At 38.5% G+C, this 17,267-nt stretch overlaps 1 protein-coding gene across 1 annotated transcript in view; it reads left to right on the top strand.

Annotated features, from left to right (window-relative positions):
• The window catches only part of ARHGEF40 (Rho guanine nucleotide exchange factor 40), a 66,881-nt gene extending 58,203 nt beyond the window's left edge, over window positions 1-8,678 (top strand). The window contains exons 18-22 of the mRNA XM_072149247.1: window positions 414-591; window positions 5,193-5,309; window positions 5,389-5,562; window positions 6,400-6,455; window positions 6,549-8,678. Of these exons, the coding sequence (XP_072005348.1) occupies window positions 414-591; window positions 5,193-5,309; window positions 5,389-5,562; window positions 6,400-6,455; window positions 6,549-6,590 (567 nt within the window). The 3' untranslated portion in view covers window positions 6,591-8,678. The remainder of the gene's footprint in view (window positions 1-413; window positions 592-5,192; window positions 5,310-5,388; window positions 5,563-6,399; window positions 6,456-6,548) is intronic.
• The last annotated feature ends 8,589 nt before the right edge of the window (window positions 8,679-17,267 follow it).

Here is a 17,267-nt window from a genome sequence, read left to right as displayed (position 1 = left end):
CATGTGCAAGCAGTTTGCATGTTCTTTTCAGTGCAAAGTCAGACAGAAAATGTGTTAATAAATGTGGGCCAGTGTGTTTGCAGCCACAGTGGTCTGGCACAGCACTGAGAATCACAAAAACAATGGGGGAGATTTAATCTGTCCGCGACTGAATTCTGTCAGAGTTTGCACTAAACTAGTTTGTCAATCAGTTTATGAGGTACAAAATAATGCTATGGAGTCTAACAATGTTTTCCAAACACAATTTTTAATTAAAAATTTTTTTTATCAAAGTTATGAAACACAATTTAACAAATGATTGAATATTACATCCTAACTACTTAATACTTATTTTACAATATTGTAATGGGCTATATATAAATGGAAAGATAGAAAATAACGGTTATAAAATGGTTTATTGCCTTGTAATGCAGACAGCTGACATGGGTCTCACAGAGAATGCTACAGAGGGAGACACCCGAATTGAGCTTTGGTTCCGTCGCCAGAAGTCTCGTGAGACCTTACTTCTTCAAGCAGAGACTTCAAATGTAAAAGAGACTTGGACCAATGAGATCACAAAACTGTTATGGGATCAAGGAGGACTATATAAAGGTAACTGAATCCATTGTTAAATTAAAGGTAACATTAAAGAGAGACAACCTGTTAGCAAAAAATAACCTAATAGATCTCTACCAGTACCTTAACAATCAGAATAACACATTCCGTGTTCATGTTCTGCTGTCCTCCACTATCTCTTGTAGCCCCATAGACAATAAATAAGGCAATAGGGTGGATACTTGACCTGTTGCTCTATTTATTAGGGGGACAAGACCACCATGATCAAGACAACCCCTTTAAGAAAGCAGCACTTCTTCAGCTGTTTTTAAAAGTAAAGGGGTTCTTATCTGCAGTTCAGCCCCCATAGAGATTCTGCAGCCTGCTACCTGATGCGACACACACAAGTTTCCTTATGTCTGGTGTTGTCTTGGGTGTATGCCTGCACAGTCTGGAAGAGGCAGCAATGATTACACAAACTGTAAAGGGACACCCACCACCAAATGGTATGATCCAGCTGGTATTTCTAGAAGAATTGGCTTAAGGATGGCACAAAACAGTGCCATAAGTTAATGAAAACAGGTACTAAGGCAGGTACTAATTCACTGCCTGAATTAAATGCCCACTAACAAGTTTTTTCTGAGTTCATGCAGGATTTCATGGATTGAACCAAATTGAACTCAGCGTGTCTGTTTGGTTCGTGATTCAACCAATTTTAGCTTTAGGCTCTGTTCACACCAATTCAGCCCCTTAACGACTGGCCCCTTTTTTGTTTTTATATTTTCATTTTTCACTCCTCACCTTCATAAATCTATAACTCTATTTTTACATGTAAAGAGCTGTGTGAGGGCTTGTTTTCAGCGTAACAAATTGCACTTCATAGCGACAGTATTTAATATGCACTGGGAAGCGGGGGAAAAAATCCAAATGCAGTGAAAATGGTGGGCTTGGATTTTACGGTTTTCCATGTGCGCCCCAAATGACATGTTTACTTTACTGTTTGGGTCGGTGCGATCACGGGGATACCAAATTTGTATAGGTTTTTATAATATTTTCATACATTTACAAAAATGAAAACCTCCTGTACAACTGCCATTTTCAACTTCAGGCCCATGAGCCCTCTCCATGCACCCGCACCCGACGCGCTGCTGCTATGTATACACCTAATTTGGTGGCTCAATCAGAAGCCCACACACAAATTCTGGACAGAATGATAGAATGACACATGATCAGCAACAAATGTTATAATAAGGTTGGCTCCAAAAACATGCCCTATAATGCATAAGTGAAAACAGAGCATTTTCCACTGAAATGACATCTGAACATACCCATAGGGGGTTATTTATCATTAGGCGGGTCCTTGGGACAGTTTTATGTCTTTTTTGGAGCTCTGCTGCCCATTAGATTCTTTAAAGTGGCTTTGTCCCTTTAATATAAGTTCCAAAAAAGTCTCAAAATGAATAAAAAGTGGAGTAAGTTTGAGACTTTTTATGAGACTTTTTGCAAAAGTCTTAAATCATGAATCTGACTTTGCACAGTGTTATTTAGGCCAGATTATTGAAGAGGTGTATATAGTCCTGTAAGACTTTTTAGCACTGTAACGTCTCAAAAAACCTCAGTGACTACTTTGAGATTTTTTTTTTAAGCTAAAAAAATCCCAGGAAAACCAATGATATATAACCCTCATTGGGTCTATCAGATGCTGGTCACTTTCAGTAAATTCTATGAGATTCTTATTCTTCATATGTAATAGTTTTCTCAACAACTAAAACTAGATGAAGGAATCCGTGTTTTCCTTCACATTATATGCTATGTTATGCACCTGATTTATGATAAATGGTAATGTAGGACATATTGTTGTGCATATCCCTAGATTCATTTACTAACAACTGTAATGGCAGCCTATTTCTAATAGCTCTTCGTGTATTCAGAAGCATGCTGTTACACCGCCCTCTGCTGGCGGATAGCGCATGGATTTTCTCAATTTTGTATATTGTTCTCAGAAGCCAAAGCTTTAAAAGCTAAATGTATTGTGACATGTTATATGTGCCTGTGTATCGTGCCTGTATTGTTCCTTTTTACCCCTTCTCACAATACAGGCACAATGAAAGGTGTCTATATTCTATTGCTTACAGTGGGGCACTACCATGGATGAGTTGCTGCCCCTAAATAAGAGAACATATTACCTGCTTTTTAAAGTGAGGAATCATCATCATTTAATCTGCCATAAATATAGATTTAGTTAACTAAGGTTAAGTTAGGTAATAGATCTAACAATAATCTAATAATGGGGTAATAATCTAGTTATAATACAGGTGGTCCCCTACTTAAGAACACCCGACTTACAGACGACCCCTAGTTACAAACGGACCTCTGGATTTTGGTAATTTACTGTACTTTAACCTTAGGCTACAATAAACAGCTTTAACAATTATCAAAGGTGTTTGTGATTAAGCTTTATTGTTAATCCTGGTTATAACAATTCAACATTTTTAAAATCCAATTGTCACAGAGACCACAAAAAATTTGTCAGGAGTTACAATTATAAATATAATACAAAAAATGTGCTGAAAATCCTCAACTCGGCTTATACACGAGTCAATACAGCCAGCTCAGCACTTAAAAATAAAAAAAACTTATATACTCACCCTCCGGTGGCCCGATGCACAGTGCTGCTCCCCCGATGTCCGCGCGGGTCCTCTTCTGTCTCCCGACTTCTTCTGTCTTCCATAACATCCTGCAGGGCGCAGCCATGCGCATAGTATGACATCAGCAGCGGCTGCGTCATACTATACGCCTGCCAGCCGGGAAGAGGTTGACCGCGCCCTGCAGGATGTTACAGAAGAAGTCTGAAGACAGAAGAGGACCAGCGCTGACATCGGGGGAGCAGCGCTGCGCATCGAGCCGCTGGAGGGTGAGCATATAGGTTTTTTATTTTTTTTTTAATGCTGGGTTCCCTGTATACTACTGGGGGCAGGCTGGGCTGGCTGTATACTACTGGGGACATGGCTGGGCTGGCAGTATACTACACGGGGCAGGCTGGGCTGGCTGTATACTACACGGGGCAGGCTGGGATGGGTGTATACTACACGGGGCAGGCTGGGATGGGTGTATACTACACGGGGCAGGCTGGGATGGGTGTATACTACTGGGGGTAGGCTGGTCTGGCTGTATACTACTTGGGGCAGGCTGGCTGTATACTGGGGGGGGGGGGTCGGTGACCAATGCATTTCCCACCCTCGGCTTATACTCCAGTCAATAGGATTTCCCAGTTTTTGGTGGTAAAATTGGGGGTCTCGGCTTATACTCGGGTCGGCTTATACTCGAGTGTATACAGTATACAGTTCCGACTTACATACAAATTCAACTGCCTGTATATGTATAATTCATTAAGACAATATTTAATGTAGTCAAAAATTTCATATAGAAAAAAGCAAAATGCACCAAAAAGTGTTATATTAGCCTGAGAATACACAGGTAGTTTTTGTGGATCCTGTAGCAAAAACCTTCTGAAATGGGTTGGGTATAGGCCAAGCCACAGGAAGCAATATGGGGAATTTATCATGTTCCCCTCACCCCTTTACTAGTGCTCGATATATCAAAAAATACCAGCCTCTTAGTATATCTGGTGAATGGCAGAGCAGTCCTTCCTGGTATAGAATTGTGCTATAACCTGTGAGGGGAAAGGACCTCCATGCCCACTTGGTGTGGAGTTGGCATAATGGAGGAAATTTATCAAGGCTTGTTTGCCAGTACAATAAATTACTGTGTGATTAATCGTCCGGAAATTCTCACAAGAATAAACTCCAGATGAAAAATTGTTAGTTGCTAACTCATTTATTAGACTACATTGCAACAACTCTGAAATACAGAGCAATCTGCATTAATTACCTAGAAAGCTACAACAAAAGGTTAACTGTTTAAAATACAAAAAACATTTGTATATTACAAGGAAATCTACCACCAGGATGAAGGATTGTAAACCAGGCACATTGACATACTGGTGTGTGCCCCCTCTGGCAGGATCTGATTTTCTTTAAGCTTCTTCTGCCCTGGTTTTTAAGAAAAAAAGACTTTAAAATCATGCAAATTGAGTCCGAGAGGCTCCAGGCTCCATTAAAACCTATGGAGGCCAGAGCCCGTCAGGCTTATTTGCATAGTTTTAATTTGCATTTTTTTGTAAAAATCAGGGAAGAAGCTAAAAAAAGAGAGGATCCTGCCAGAGTGGGCATCCTGGTGGTAGATGTCCTTTTAATGTAGTTTTTAGTTTCAAGTAGCTTTGCTGTATGTTGTTTAAGCTTATTGTAGGGCAGTGGTGGCGAACCAAGGGGGCACTTGGAGTCATTTCTGTGGGCACCCAGGCAGAAGTGCAATATCCTCTACAGAGAGACCCTGGAGAGAATCTTCAACAAGAGTCTGAATTTGCCCTATTTCTTTCAACTGTATTGGTGGCCTCAGGGGCCGATACGATTGATAGATGTTGAAGAACAGGTAGCAATAAGCTACTGCTTAAAATGCAATGTTGACACTTCACGTTAAATAAGTGGATTTTGGTTGTAGTTTGGGCACTCAGTCTCCAAAAGGTTCGTCATCACTGTTGTAGGGGATTGTAAGTGTTATGTGAATAACGTTTGACAAACCATTCATTTTTCATCAAGAGCATCGAGTCCAAGACACATCTACTATTGGTTCAAGTCACCGTTCTTTCCTGGATATTAAGGCTGGATTCAATGCAATAAGTGAACGGACAGTGAGCGCTCTCCTGACAGCAAGAGGTAGGTCTAGAAAAGACATCATAAAAAGAAGTACAAAGGATAAAGATTGTAAAGATATTAAATATTGAATCTTTCTTAGGTTCTCGTACCCGTGCTTCTGTGCCTTTCTCTTCGTGTGAACATAGTTCTCCTTCCCCTCCATCATCTCTCAGCCTTGCACTAACTTCAGGACCAAGCCCTCGGAGGCTGCGATCTCCTGGAGGTGTCTCTCTTCCAGAGAGAATCAGTGAAGAAATAGGTGACGGATTCACAGGTAACATAACAAAACAATAACAAAAAATTACATATGCAGGTCATGTGACAATGCCACCGGTTGAGATGTGAAAATTAGGCTGCAAATAATCAATTAATAATATACTGATAGCAGATAAAATCTACATTTCTAAGAATCTGAAGGAGTTTAACAAGCAACAAATTGTGATGACTGACTCAAGTTATTGCAATATGAAGGTAAGTATTCCAGTGGTGTCCCTGGGATGTATTTGTTAGTACTTTTAACATTTAATCCTACCGAGTACCATAGGTGAAGCAGTGACTGGGTCATGGAACCTGACGTCCATTAGTGCCCATGGACAACCAAGGCTAGTCCATCTGGTTTGATTCCACAGTAGGTGTGTATGTCTGTGCAACTTTCATGGGATGGAGATCATCATGGAAATAATCAAGCCAGTAAATAATGTTGTATTTCTTGGAGGCGGTGGCTTCTTTTTTTCTGTCCATTACGATTCTGTAGAATGTGTTGTGAAACATGTCCCATATGTCACAACTTAAAAGATCTACTGCTAACATTCTGATGCCAGAAATGAGCCCATGACTTAGTGGGTTATAGCTAGAAGCAAAAGGGGAGCACATTATTGTATACTTTAGTGACAGGTATAGTAATTTTATCATAAGTATCTTCAGATCAAAAGACAATTATTTGTTAAATAAGAAATTTCCACACATTGAAGAGAATCTGTCAGCAGTTTCTGACCTTACAAAGCTACAGACTGTGTTAGGTAGAGTTCTGTGTAAACATATTTTTGTGTGTGTTGGTAGCAAACATGCATTATGATCCAAGATTTTAGCTGGATTTTTCTGTTTCCCTAAGGTGGCCCAGTGTGTCTGAAATCAGTCTCACCGATTACAGAGGGAGAAAAGCCAAAGGTAAAATTCCATATAAAACTTACATTTATACTTATTTTTTAGTTTGAGTTCAGTGCCTGTGATTTACTGTTCTCTTTTTACCTTTCTTTTTAGGATGCATCCATTGAAATAGTCTTCCCTTCCACTTCAGTGTAAAGGCATGATACTTTGTAACCTCACGGAACTGTATTTTACTTCTTCAGCAGATGATGGTGCTTTTTATAGTCATTTGCTTTCACAAGAAGCCAAAAATGTTTGAATCACAAACAAGTCAATTCTGATTCTGATAGGCTGATTAGTGAAATGATCCTGGTTGGTTTCCACATATGCCAGCTATGATTACTTTGGAGCTTGTACATTCTACATGTGGAAGAATACAGTGCTGTATACAAAGAATGGGTAATGATTAGGATGATACCCAGTACTGGCCCAGTGTAATGAGATTCATAGAGCAAGATAACTTAAGCAAAGGGGTGTTTCAGTGGGATATGTGTTCAGGCTTTCGGTGAATTTATTGGCTCAGTGGTCATGTCAATATAACCAAGCAGTAGAAACTAGCAGGGACTCGGTAAAAAATGTTAGGGGATCTGTGTGATAAGTTATACTTTTTATTTTTAAAGCCATTCTGAGTATTTTATATTAAAAAATACTCCCCTCCGCCCCTCAAAAAATAATCCTTTTAAAAAAAAAAAAAAGCCGCTGTATGTAATCTATAAATATCAGTATTATTACATTAATCAGCCACAGATATATTTATACATCTGTAATCCCAATGTTTATTGCTAATTATTACTAATGAACCTAATATAGCATGACAACTGCCAGCGTCCTATAAATATAACCTGCTATGGATGGTAGCTTTACTTCATGGCTATTATTACATTCCTCTTATCTGTAGCTGCTCCCTGCTCCAAATACTTAGGATGAGTATTTTTGACAGAATAAATACAGCAATAGCATATTTAAGTCATGGGTTTTATACCCAAATGGTACTTGCTAGGAAAAGCCATAGACACATATGATATTGTATCTCCAGGTTAATATATGTTAGCCATTTATAACTAAGAAATATATAAGAAATCACAAGTCAGATATCTATGCACTTGCTTTAGTTACCTGGACTGAAAACTGGACAATGGCTGCCATACAGCTGGAACCTAGGAGTGGCTCGAATATTTCAGACTGGACAATACATTTTTTAGAGCAAGAAAATCAATGCCGTATGGGTTAACATTTTATGGTGAGCAGGTTTATAGACCTGAATTGTATGATTTATCTCCGCTTCTATGGAAGGTGATTAATAAAAATGGCACTTTTCTTATCTCCATTATTGTGCCTTTGGTAGAAATCAATGTTCTTTCTCGTAGAGCTTGCACTTTTTAAAAAAACAAAACAACAATGTTAGTTTTCTTCTAATAATCATGCAATAGCAAATATGCATGCATATATGTGATATAGAGGGATCCTAAACCTATAAATGCCTATGTATTTTATGTGTGTGTATTTGTGTCTCTCTGGATGCCTTTTGTCTGCCCTCCTACATTTTGTGTCTGAGCTCAATAGAAAGGGTCTAACCTGATATGCAGAGATCAATAAACTCTGCCTGGCAGCCGGCAGCAGAAGCGTATATAAAGAGATGTATTGATTGTATCCTCTCTACAGGAAACAATGAGATTTGGAGAAAAGGAAGGGTAGAGTCATTGCTCTTTAGTTTTGCTGCAGTACTTAAGGGGGGCTTGGGATGTATTCATCTCTGCTGGGTTATGCCTGACATGGTACACCTATTTGTAACTAGATATTGTTCTTGGTTCTTTGATGCTATTATGGTACATTCCTAACCCTCATCTGTTTTATTCTTTACATGACGGTGCAGTCCCTACCGGACAATGCCTTAGAATGGTACAGCCTGTGCGCATCAGATTGGCGCAGTCTCTGACATTTGTGTGTCTGGAAAGGAGTGGTAGCAATTGTCCTTCTGCCATGGCTATGATATTGTGCAATCATTTCTGCTCTTTTATATATACAGGTACAATGAAACTTTTTGCAGATGATGACAATGCAGCTCAAACTGTTCACTTCATGCATTTATTTCACGCTATCCAGAGAATAATACCAATATTATCATTATAATAATACCAATATTAATTTTGTGTAGCTCATTTTCAGATTTATTTTTACTTTGTGTGTTGTCTGTGTTTTGTCTTTGGCACATTTTTTATCATTAAACATTCATGTCTATTTGTGCATATTGTTCTTAGTATTATTGGCTTTGTTCTTGGTATTATTGGCTTTATATTTCGTTTACAAGTAATCAATGGGGCACAAGTGTCAAACGTTTTGCTTGCTTTTTCCTTTATCTGTCTTTTCATGGCATTTTTGCGCCTAAGATAGTTGGTCATCTATTTACAGAAGTGTCCTAAGACAGAATAGAGCCTTATCGGTCAGGCCTAAAACATAACTTTTATTTAATCCATAAAATTATAACAAATTATTTATCACATTCAAAAAATGGACCGTGCACAACCACCAGTTACATATCAAATTCTATCACCTCGGCAGTCCTACAAGGCAGTCCTAAAAGGGCTCTCTCTTGTGATTTAAGATAGTTGGTCTAGTTTTTGCAGTGTTCCCTGGGTTATCACCTGAATCCAGAGGTGAAAGTTGAGACTCTTTGAAACAAAAGTTGCAAAAAAGTGGCAAATTTTGCTGCAAAGGTACAGCTGCCTGTCACCAGCTGTAGAAACTAGCTTAGAGCAGTTCTCTACTTTTGGAGATTTTTTGCGACTTTTGTTTTAAAACAAAAGTAGCAAATTCACTATAGACTCAATGCCACATGTATCAATAAGGGAAAACCGCTAAGATGCTTCTGATCAGCAGAAAAGACCAAAAAAACCAGACAAAGACCGACTTATGATGGTAATCAAAATAATCCATATTATCTTTAGTTTATTCCCATGAACTTTAAGGAATTTCAAAATGAATGCCTGTCATTGAATTCCCATTTTTCACATTACATGGGCATTACTTGTGAGCACCATACAACCACAATCCAATGTAACTAAGTGGTCAGGAATCGTGACAGACAATTAAGGTTACTGTATCACAAAACAATTGCATCTTTATATATGGTACATTATATATATATATATATATATATATATATATATATATATATATATATATATTTTCATGTATATAACTGATCAGGCCATGGAAATGTACTATTACATGGGAGTCATTTGAGGAATAGATGTCTAAGTAATACAAGAATGCCTGGAGACCACCAGCATGGGAGTGCTGTGAACAAAGTGTGGGTTCAAAATGGGGGACTGCTCCACTCATATCTAAATGTCCTTAAACCCTTTTTCACCTATATACGTCTACAACATATCTGTAACATAACCATATGTAACCCCTTAGATGACATGGTCAGTAATGACCCAGGTATCTCACAGTTTAGCAGAGATACTGACATCAGCAGTCACACCCCCACAAGGCAATCTTGGGAACTTGATGGTGCCTAACAATGGTTTTCATATTGCTGCTCCTTTTAGGCATTATATGCTACAATACATTTGTATTAGTGAATTATACACATGATAAAGTACCCCTGAACTGCAAAAGAATGTAATATAAATGATAAAATGTTTAAAAATATTTTTTAAAAGAAAAAAAAGGAACTAACTAAACGATTTATTATTACATTAATTTACCATTAATTAACGTAAATGATCATGAAGATGCTTTACAAATAACTGATGCTAAAAATGTACAAGGTACCAACAAAAACATTAACTCCCTAAAAAACCTGCACTGTTAGCAGTAATGGTACTGACCCACAAAATGTACGTGCTATTTATCATGTTCCTCATCACATTTATTATATTCCTGTATCAATTACTCATGGATATCTAGATCTCTGCTTGCTATTATTACATAGAAAACTCTTATGTTTCCTTCCAGTGGACAGGAAACTGTCCCTGGTCATGTGATGTCACACAGGTGCATCAGAGCTGTGTGATATAACGAGCCGTGCACCTGTGTGACATCACATGACCATAGATAAGTTTTCTGTCCCCTGGAAGGCTGTGTTCACATGTGGCGTTTACATTGCATTTTGAAGCACATTACAACAGCACATTATAACATTGCTTTTACAAAACACAAATTTTATGACAATATGGCACATCTCCTCACCTCAGCTGTTGTATTGCATTCCAAAAAGCAATGTAGATGCCACGTGGGAACAAAACCATGAAGAATTGACGCTTAATGTATAGTGGGAAATTGGATAACTATTCATTGTACAATAAGATAACAATAAGATTTATTTTCTGAAATGGGAACGCCCTATTAAATATTATTTAGAACAGTAAGCGGACAACGCTTCTGATAAAAAAAAAAAAGTTTATAAATTGTGCTACATGCACTGTGCCGTTATATGGGACATACACAATGGTCCTTTGTACGGTTGTTTACGTCCTGTGTGTCATCAGTGGGTGAGTGCCACACGCACATGCCAATTGCAATTATAAAAGACCGAGTGGACTGTAATATAGGCAGGGATAGGAACTGTTCTACCTTTTGTGGCTCAGGCTAGCTGTGAAAAGATGTCTAGTACGCATACAGCTATGTCAATGGAAAAATAAAGATATGCCTTTAGCATAGCATATTTTATGTAATAAATAATAATAATTCTTTATTTATATAGGGCACACAGCTTACGCAGCGCTGCACAGAGCTTCCCAAATCAATATGATTACTCAAAACACCATATGAGATGTTGTTGAGCATTTCTTTTAAATGTATGCACCTTTGCCATGAAAAGGGCCATAGAAAATAATGGCTTAGTATGTCAGCAGTGAAAATCCCTGATACCATTCGGACGTGAAAAGTGCCTGTGTATATAAGCTCTATAGAAGGCTTCTTTTTTTATGCCTTGCTCTGCATTAACACTATGTTTTCTGGCATAGAAGCAATGAAATAATCGCAGATTCTTGTCCACTGCAAGAATTTAAGATTATTATGCGACTACATCCTGCCCGGTGCATACTTTTTAAAAACCTGCTTTAAGAAATGTTTCTGCGCAAAACTATGCCAGGTTGGACCTGGCGTAGTTTTGCCAGGTGGCACTTAAAGAGAACCTGTCAGGCAAATTAACTTTTAACAAATTACTTTAACATATCCAGGTGTTTTTTCACAATGCTTTCTTGTGACACATTGTACTTCATGTTGGTTGTAAAATTTAAGTTATAAGTTTTGCATTTCGATCTGGAAAAAAAAGGAAAATTTGGCAAAAGTTCGGAAACATTCTTCATTTTAAAAGTTTGAAATGTTCTGCTTTCCAGGCAGATAGTCAAACTACACAAAAAGCTGGATAACTAATAATTCTGGGATGTCTGCTTTATGATAACACTGTTTTTAAGTCTCCTGTCATTTTTCTACGATGTCATGAGGCTTAGAACTTTAGGTGCGATTTTTCTCATTTTCATGAAAATTTCCAGAACTTACTTTTGTGAGCGACAACTCCACTTTCAAGTGACTTTGAGAGGCCTAAATAATAGTAAGACTCCATAAATTACTTGGACGAGGGTGCGCAGCTACGAGGAGTTGCGCGACGAAGATGAAATGGTAGGCGGAGTAAAGAGGCTACTGGGGCGTGGAGTAGCCGCGACTTGTAGCCTCATGTCCGGCTACTCCACGCCCCAGTAGCCGCTTAAAAAAATTTACATATCCGCGGATTAAAGTTTACTAAAAGAAAGCCGGGACGTGAGGATTACCCCAAAAAAGGGCTATCCTCACAGCCCATTCATCCACCTACCACCCATTCTACCTTTATAGGTAGAATCGTGGTGGTAGTTTCCCTTTAACTATTTCAAGGTAGCCACAAACAAAATCTTTTATTTTTTTGCCTGCTACTCATAACATACAAATAATATTTAATCTTTATTCTCTGGTTCACTATGATTACAGTTATACATCATTTATATAGTTTGTCTTATCTTTGCTCAATTTTACTGAGCAAAACCAATAATGGAGAAAATCTTTAATTTTTTTTTTTTTTTAATATTGCCAACTTTTCAGAGGCATAACTTTGACAGATCTGACAGATCTGGTTGAGGTCTTATTTTTTGCGAAAAGAGACATGTCATATTGGGGTTCGTAACTTTTTCGATCACTTTTTAGAACATTATTTCTCAGGGTATTTGATAAAAATTATATATTACGGGAAGTTTTTTTTTACAAAGTTCATCTGAACACGCATGATTTATTGTACAGATTAATTTGGACATGGTGTAACCAAATATTTTGTGTTTCATATATACTTTATTTGGATTTTATATGAAACTGTGGTGATTGGGGACTTTTAATTTATTAAATAAAATTCAGACCATTGGATACCAAGCTCACAGCCGAAGTATTCATGAGGAGGTAGTCCGAGGCACTGCTTCTCCCCTGGACCGCCCTTCCCATTCCATAGGCTGGCGGTGACGTCACCTCATGAATACGCCAGCGCAGTCCTGCGTTCCTATTGTACAGTGCGGTAGTTTCTGTTAGCTTTAGAGGAGGGCTCCTATAAAGCTAGAGTGTAACACTGCTATATCTGTTGTGTAAGTAGCTCATTGTGCCTTTTTATGGGTGACAGGTCCTCTTTAGCTACTATAGCAATATGATACTATGCAATGTCTATGGCTAGCTCCACACTGCCACCTTGTGGGCAACATTGCTGTTCTATATGATGTATGCAGTTGCAGATACAATGCTGGAAATCAAATCATGAGCCTTATTTTGCAAAGACCAATATATTTTTCATTTTGGCCACCAAAATTGAATACAAAAGGTTGTAAACATGTATTTTTATGTGTTCACCAAGATGAGCACTATAAGCTATTTTAGGACAGAAATGACTCCATATAGTGTTAAAATAGACTTATGGGCACGTTTTGTGCTGGCTTTATATGTTAACAGCTGTTGGTTGGCACAGTGCCAGCTCTCAGCCTGTGTGATCATCTCACATGGTGTCTATTATATCAAGCTGCTGTTATCTAAATGTGTGTCTACTGTGTGAAGGTTATTTCACATTTTTGATACTCCATAGTCCCTGCTTTATTGCACCTTAAGTTGGTTGCATTACATCATTGCGCCTGGAATACAATAATATTTCTGATTCCCCAAATTATCTCTGTTTCACTGCTGAGTTACTTTAATACACAACCAAAGACATGAGGGAAAATATAGTTCAGCATTATGAATACCAAAACAATGTACTGTACGACTGAATACATTTGACACTTTTGGCCAGCGACAATAAGCATCATAATTCAGCAACATGAGATTGGGATGTATACTGTATATGAGTTCATCTACACATACTCTGTTTTTGTATATATAAAAACTTAATGTTGACTAACACACTAACAATATACAGTCATGAGAAAAAGAATGTACACCTTATAGAATGCTATGCTTTTGTATCAAGACATACTGAAAATGATCAGATCCTATGAATGTCTAACCTCTTAATGCATTATGGCATACATATACATCATAAGGCCTCATGCAAACGAACATATACCGAAGCAAGCATACCTCCGTGCGGGGGAGTGGAGGAGCATTGCTCATCCTGCCCTTCTCCATAGAAAATAGTAGCCGCACAGCCATCGATACGGCCAGAGTTAAAGACGGACTCCTCCACCCAATGTGACCACTGATGAAGCTCTCTGGATGCTTTACTATTGTCCCACACTGCAATCATCAGCTGTAAGGTGTCTATAATGAAGTTTTATTGATAATCCTTGGTCCAATTAAAGATAAAAATTTTGAAACTCCAATTGTCACTGGGCCAAATTTTTTTTTTGGTCTGGATCTACAATTATAAAATATACAGTTTCGACTTACATAAAAATTCAACTTAAGAACAAACCTATGGTACCTATCCTGTATGTAACCAGGGGACTGCCTGTACCGAAATACTGTAGTATTGCAGTATATGGTATCAGAGCCCCTAGGGTTAAAGTACCACACGGGGCGTAAAGAATAGTAAAAAAAAAGAAAAATTAGAAGTTGAAAAATCATCCTCCGTTTCCATAGAACCGATATATACAAATAAACAATAGAAAAATGGGTTACGCAGCACTGCATAGAGCCTGCCAAATCAGTCCCTGTCCCCAATCTAATCAACCTACCGGTATGTTTTGGAGTGTAGGAGGAAACCGGAGGACCCGGGGGAAACCCCCGCAAACACGGGAAGAACATACAAACTCTTTGCAGATGTTGACCCTGAGACTTAAACCCAGGTCCCCAAGGCTGTAATGCTAACCACTAAGCTACTGATAAACAATCATATACTAACAATGGTTGAGTGCAGGGCCCCCGGACGTCTTGGGGAATGTTTCAGGAGCGTTCCTAGCTCACCACATATGTAGTTAGTATGACTTTATGTAGCTCATGCATATTGTCAAATGTTCGCGCACCACAAGTACAAAGAAGTGAATTGCCTCTGTTTATATAACTATTTCCAAATTTCCTAACAGACTATATATAAGAAATGAGAACAATAACTGAAATATTTTTCTACTGAGGAAGGAGGTGGAGCCTCTGAAACACGTCTAGCCAACAGTGTGGATCAGCCGATGTAAAGTTCAGACCATTGGATAAAAATTTTCATATATTTATAACCTGAAATCCATCAACCCATCAATTATTACAAAAGGATTCAGGTCTACATTTTGTCTCAAGTCACTTGTGAGCGATAAATGGAGTTCTATTGTATATTCTCTTACTTACAGCCTCGGACGTACACTTCATCTCCTTATTTGTACTTGTGGTGCGCTATTCAACTCAGCTACATAAACGGTAAAATCATAAGATTAAGGATTGTGACTGTTTTTACAAGTCCCATATGGTATTTGCCACCGACCAATTGGTGTCAAAGAGAACTGTGAGTTGGTAAAATTCACTATATAAACTTTTTAATTATCATTAGTGGCATTTAGCCGATAATATATGTATAACTTTTATCTTTTAGACAGATGTTATAGGTTTACCTGTAGTAGTGAACGGGTCCTGCACTCAACCATTTTTAATATTTGATTGATTGTTTATCAATATTTTATTTCATCCTATAAAACATCGAGATTGTTAAATAGTAAGCCTATATTGGAGTTATTAGGTGAATAAGCTACACTTGGTGCACGTACATGTTTAAATTCTCTACTACGTAAAAATAAACAAATTAAAATAAAAAATAAATGGTTATTCCTTGTGGTGATCCCCGTAATGGAAAATATAGCCCAAATGTCCAAAATGCCACTTTTTTGACACTTTGCAAAAAATGGCATCTTATTATGCCGCAGTATGAAAAAGTTATTGGCATCACAATAGGGAAAAATTAATTTTCATACAAAAAGGTTTTAATTTTGTTAAAACATTATAAAACTTACATACATTTGGTATCCCTGTGATCACACCGACCCAAGGAATTGGACGACACAGTGAAAGCCGTAAAAACAGAAAATGAGGCAAATGTGGTTTTTTTCTACAATTTCATTGCATTTGGAATTTTTTTTTCCAGGTTCCCAGTACACAACATTGAATGTGAAATGATGTCACTAGGACAGTGATGGCTAACCTATGACACGCGTGTCAGTGCTGACACACGTAGCCATTTTCACTGACACACAGCTGCCTGAGAGTTAAGTTTCATCCTACATGACCAGGTGCAGTAGCCGGGAGGCTGAGAGATTGCACTGAGCTTCCGGCACTCCCCCCTCCTCCTCCTCCCCCAGGCCGGCCCCTCCCCATGTGTGAGCTATGCCTAGTGTCTCCAGTCAGCACAGGTATCAGCATGGGGCACAGCAGGAGAGGTGACCCGGCCATACACCCAGGAGGCTCCTCTGCAGCTCCTGATAGTTGTGGTAGGGGGAAGATGGCAACACAGTCAGAGGCCACATTGCTGCTGCCTTGTGTGATGTCCCAGCAGCTGCCACCTCTACACTGACCATCTCCACAGCAGGGACCAGGGAGGACAACCACTCCCATCATATAGTAAGTAAGGTCAGTGCACTGTATGATAGAAGGCAGTCATCAGGGCTTGTGTGTCAGTTTTGTGATGTACAAGCCCAGACATTGCGATTCTTTTGCTCCTCACACCTTCTCCATGCCAAGAGGGCATGAAGGAGATGTGGACAGCGGCGCCTGCGCCCTCGCTATAACCTGTGAACTTTCATGACAGAAAGTTCACAGGTTACTAAGCATTTCCACACCTGTCTGATTGTAACCTATCTATTACAATGTGCGATTTGCACATAGTAATAGATGATTGGGAAAATCCCCATATACTGCCATACTGTAGTATGGCAGTACATGGTAGGGTCAATCAGGCAACCTACGGTTAAAGTACCCTAGAAGTTAAATAGTATACATATTTGTTATTTAAACTATAAATATCACAAAATTATGTTTTTTTGTCAAGGTGACACACCACCCGAGTTCTGCTTGGTTTTTTTGGCGAATTTTGACACACCAAGCTCAAAAGGTTGCCCATCACTGCACTAGGAAGTACAATTTATTATGCTGAAAACAAGCTTACACACAATGATGTAGACATAAAAATTTAAAAAAATTATGGATTTAAGAAATGAAGAGTACAAAAAGGAAAACACAATGGCCTGTACTCTTCTTCACTGCTGTGGGCAGCCAGCGACAGCAAGTGGCGGCCTTCATTTAATAAATAAATCAATTGTTTCGAGGTTTGGATATTGACTGGGCATTAAAACAATTATTTTCTTCCAGCTATTACATTGCAGATCATTGGTGAATAATCTTGGGAAG

This window comes from Engystomops pustulosus, chromosome 1 (assembly GCF_040894005.1).
Source record: "Engystomops pustulosus chromosome 1, aEngPut4.maternal, whole genome shotgun sequence".
Taxonomy (NCBI): domain Eukaryota; kingdom Metazoa; phylum Chordata; class Amphibia; order Anura; family Leptodactylidae; genus Engystomops; species Engystomops pustulosus.
Note: the sequence above shows the minus strand (reverse complement) of the source record. Positions and strands in the feature narration are given on the sequence as shown.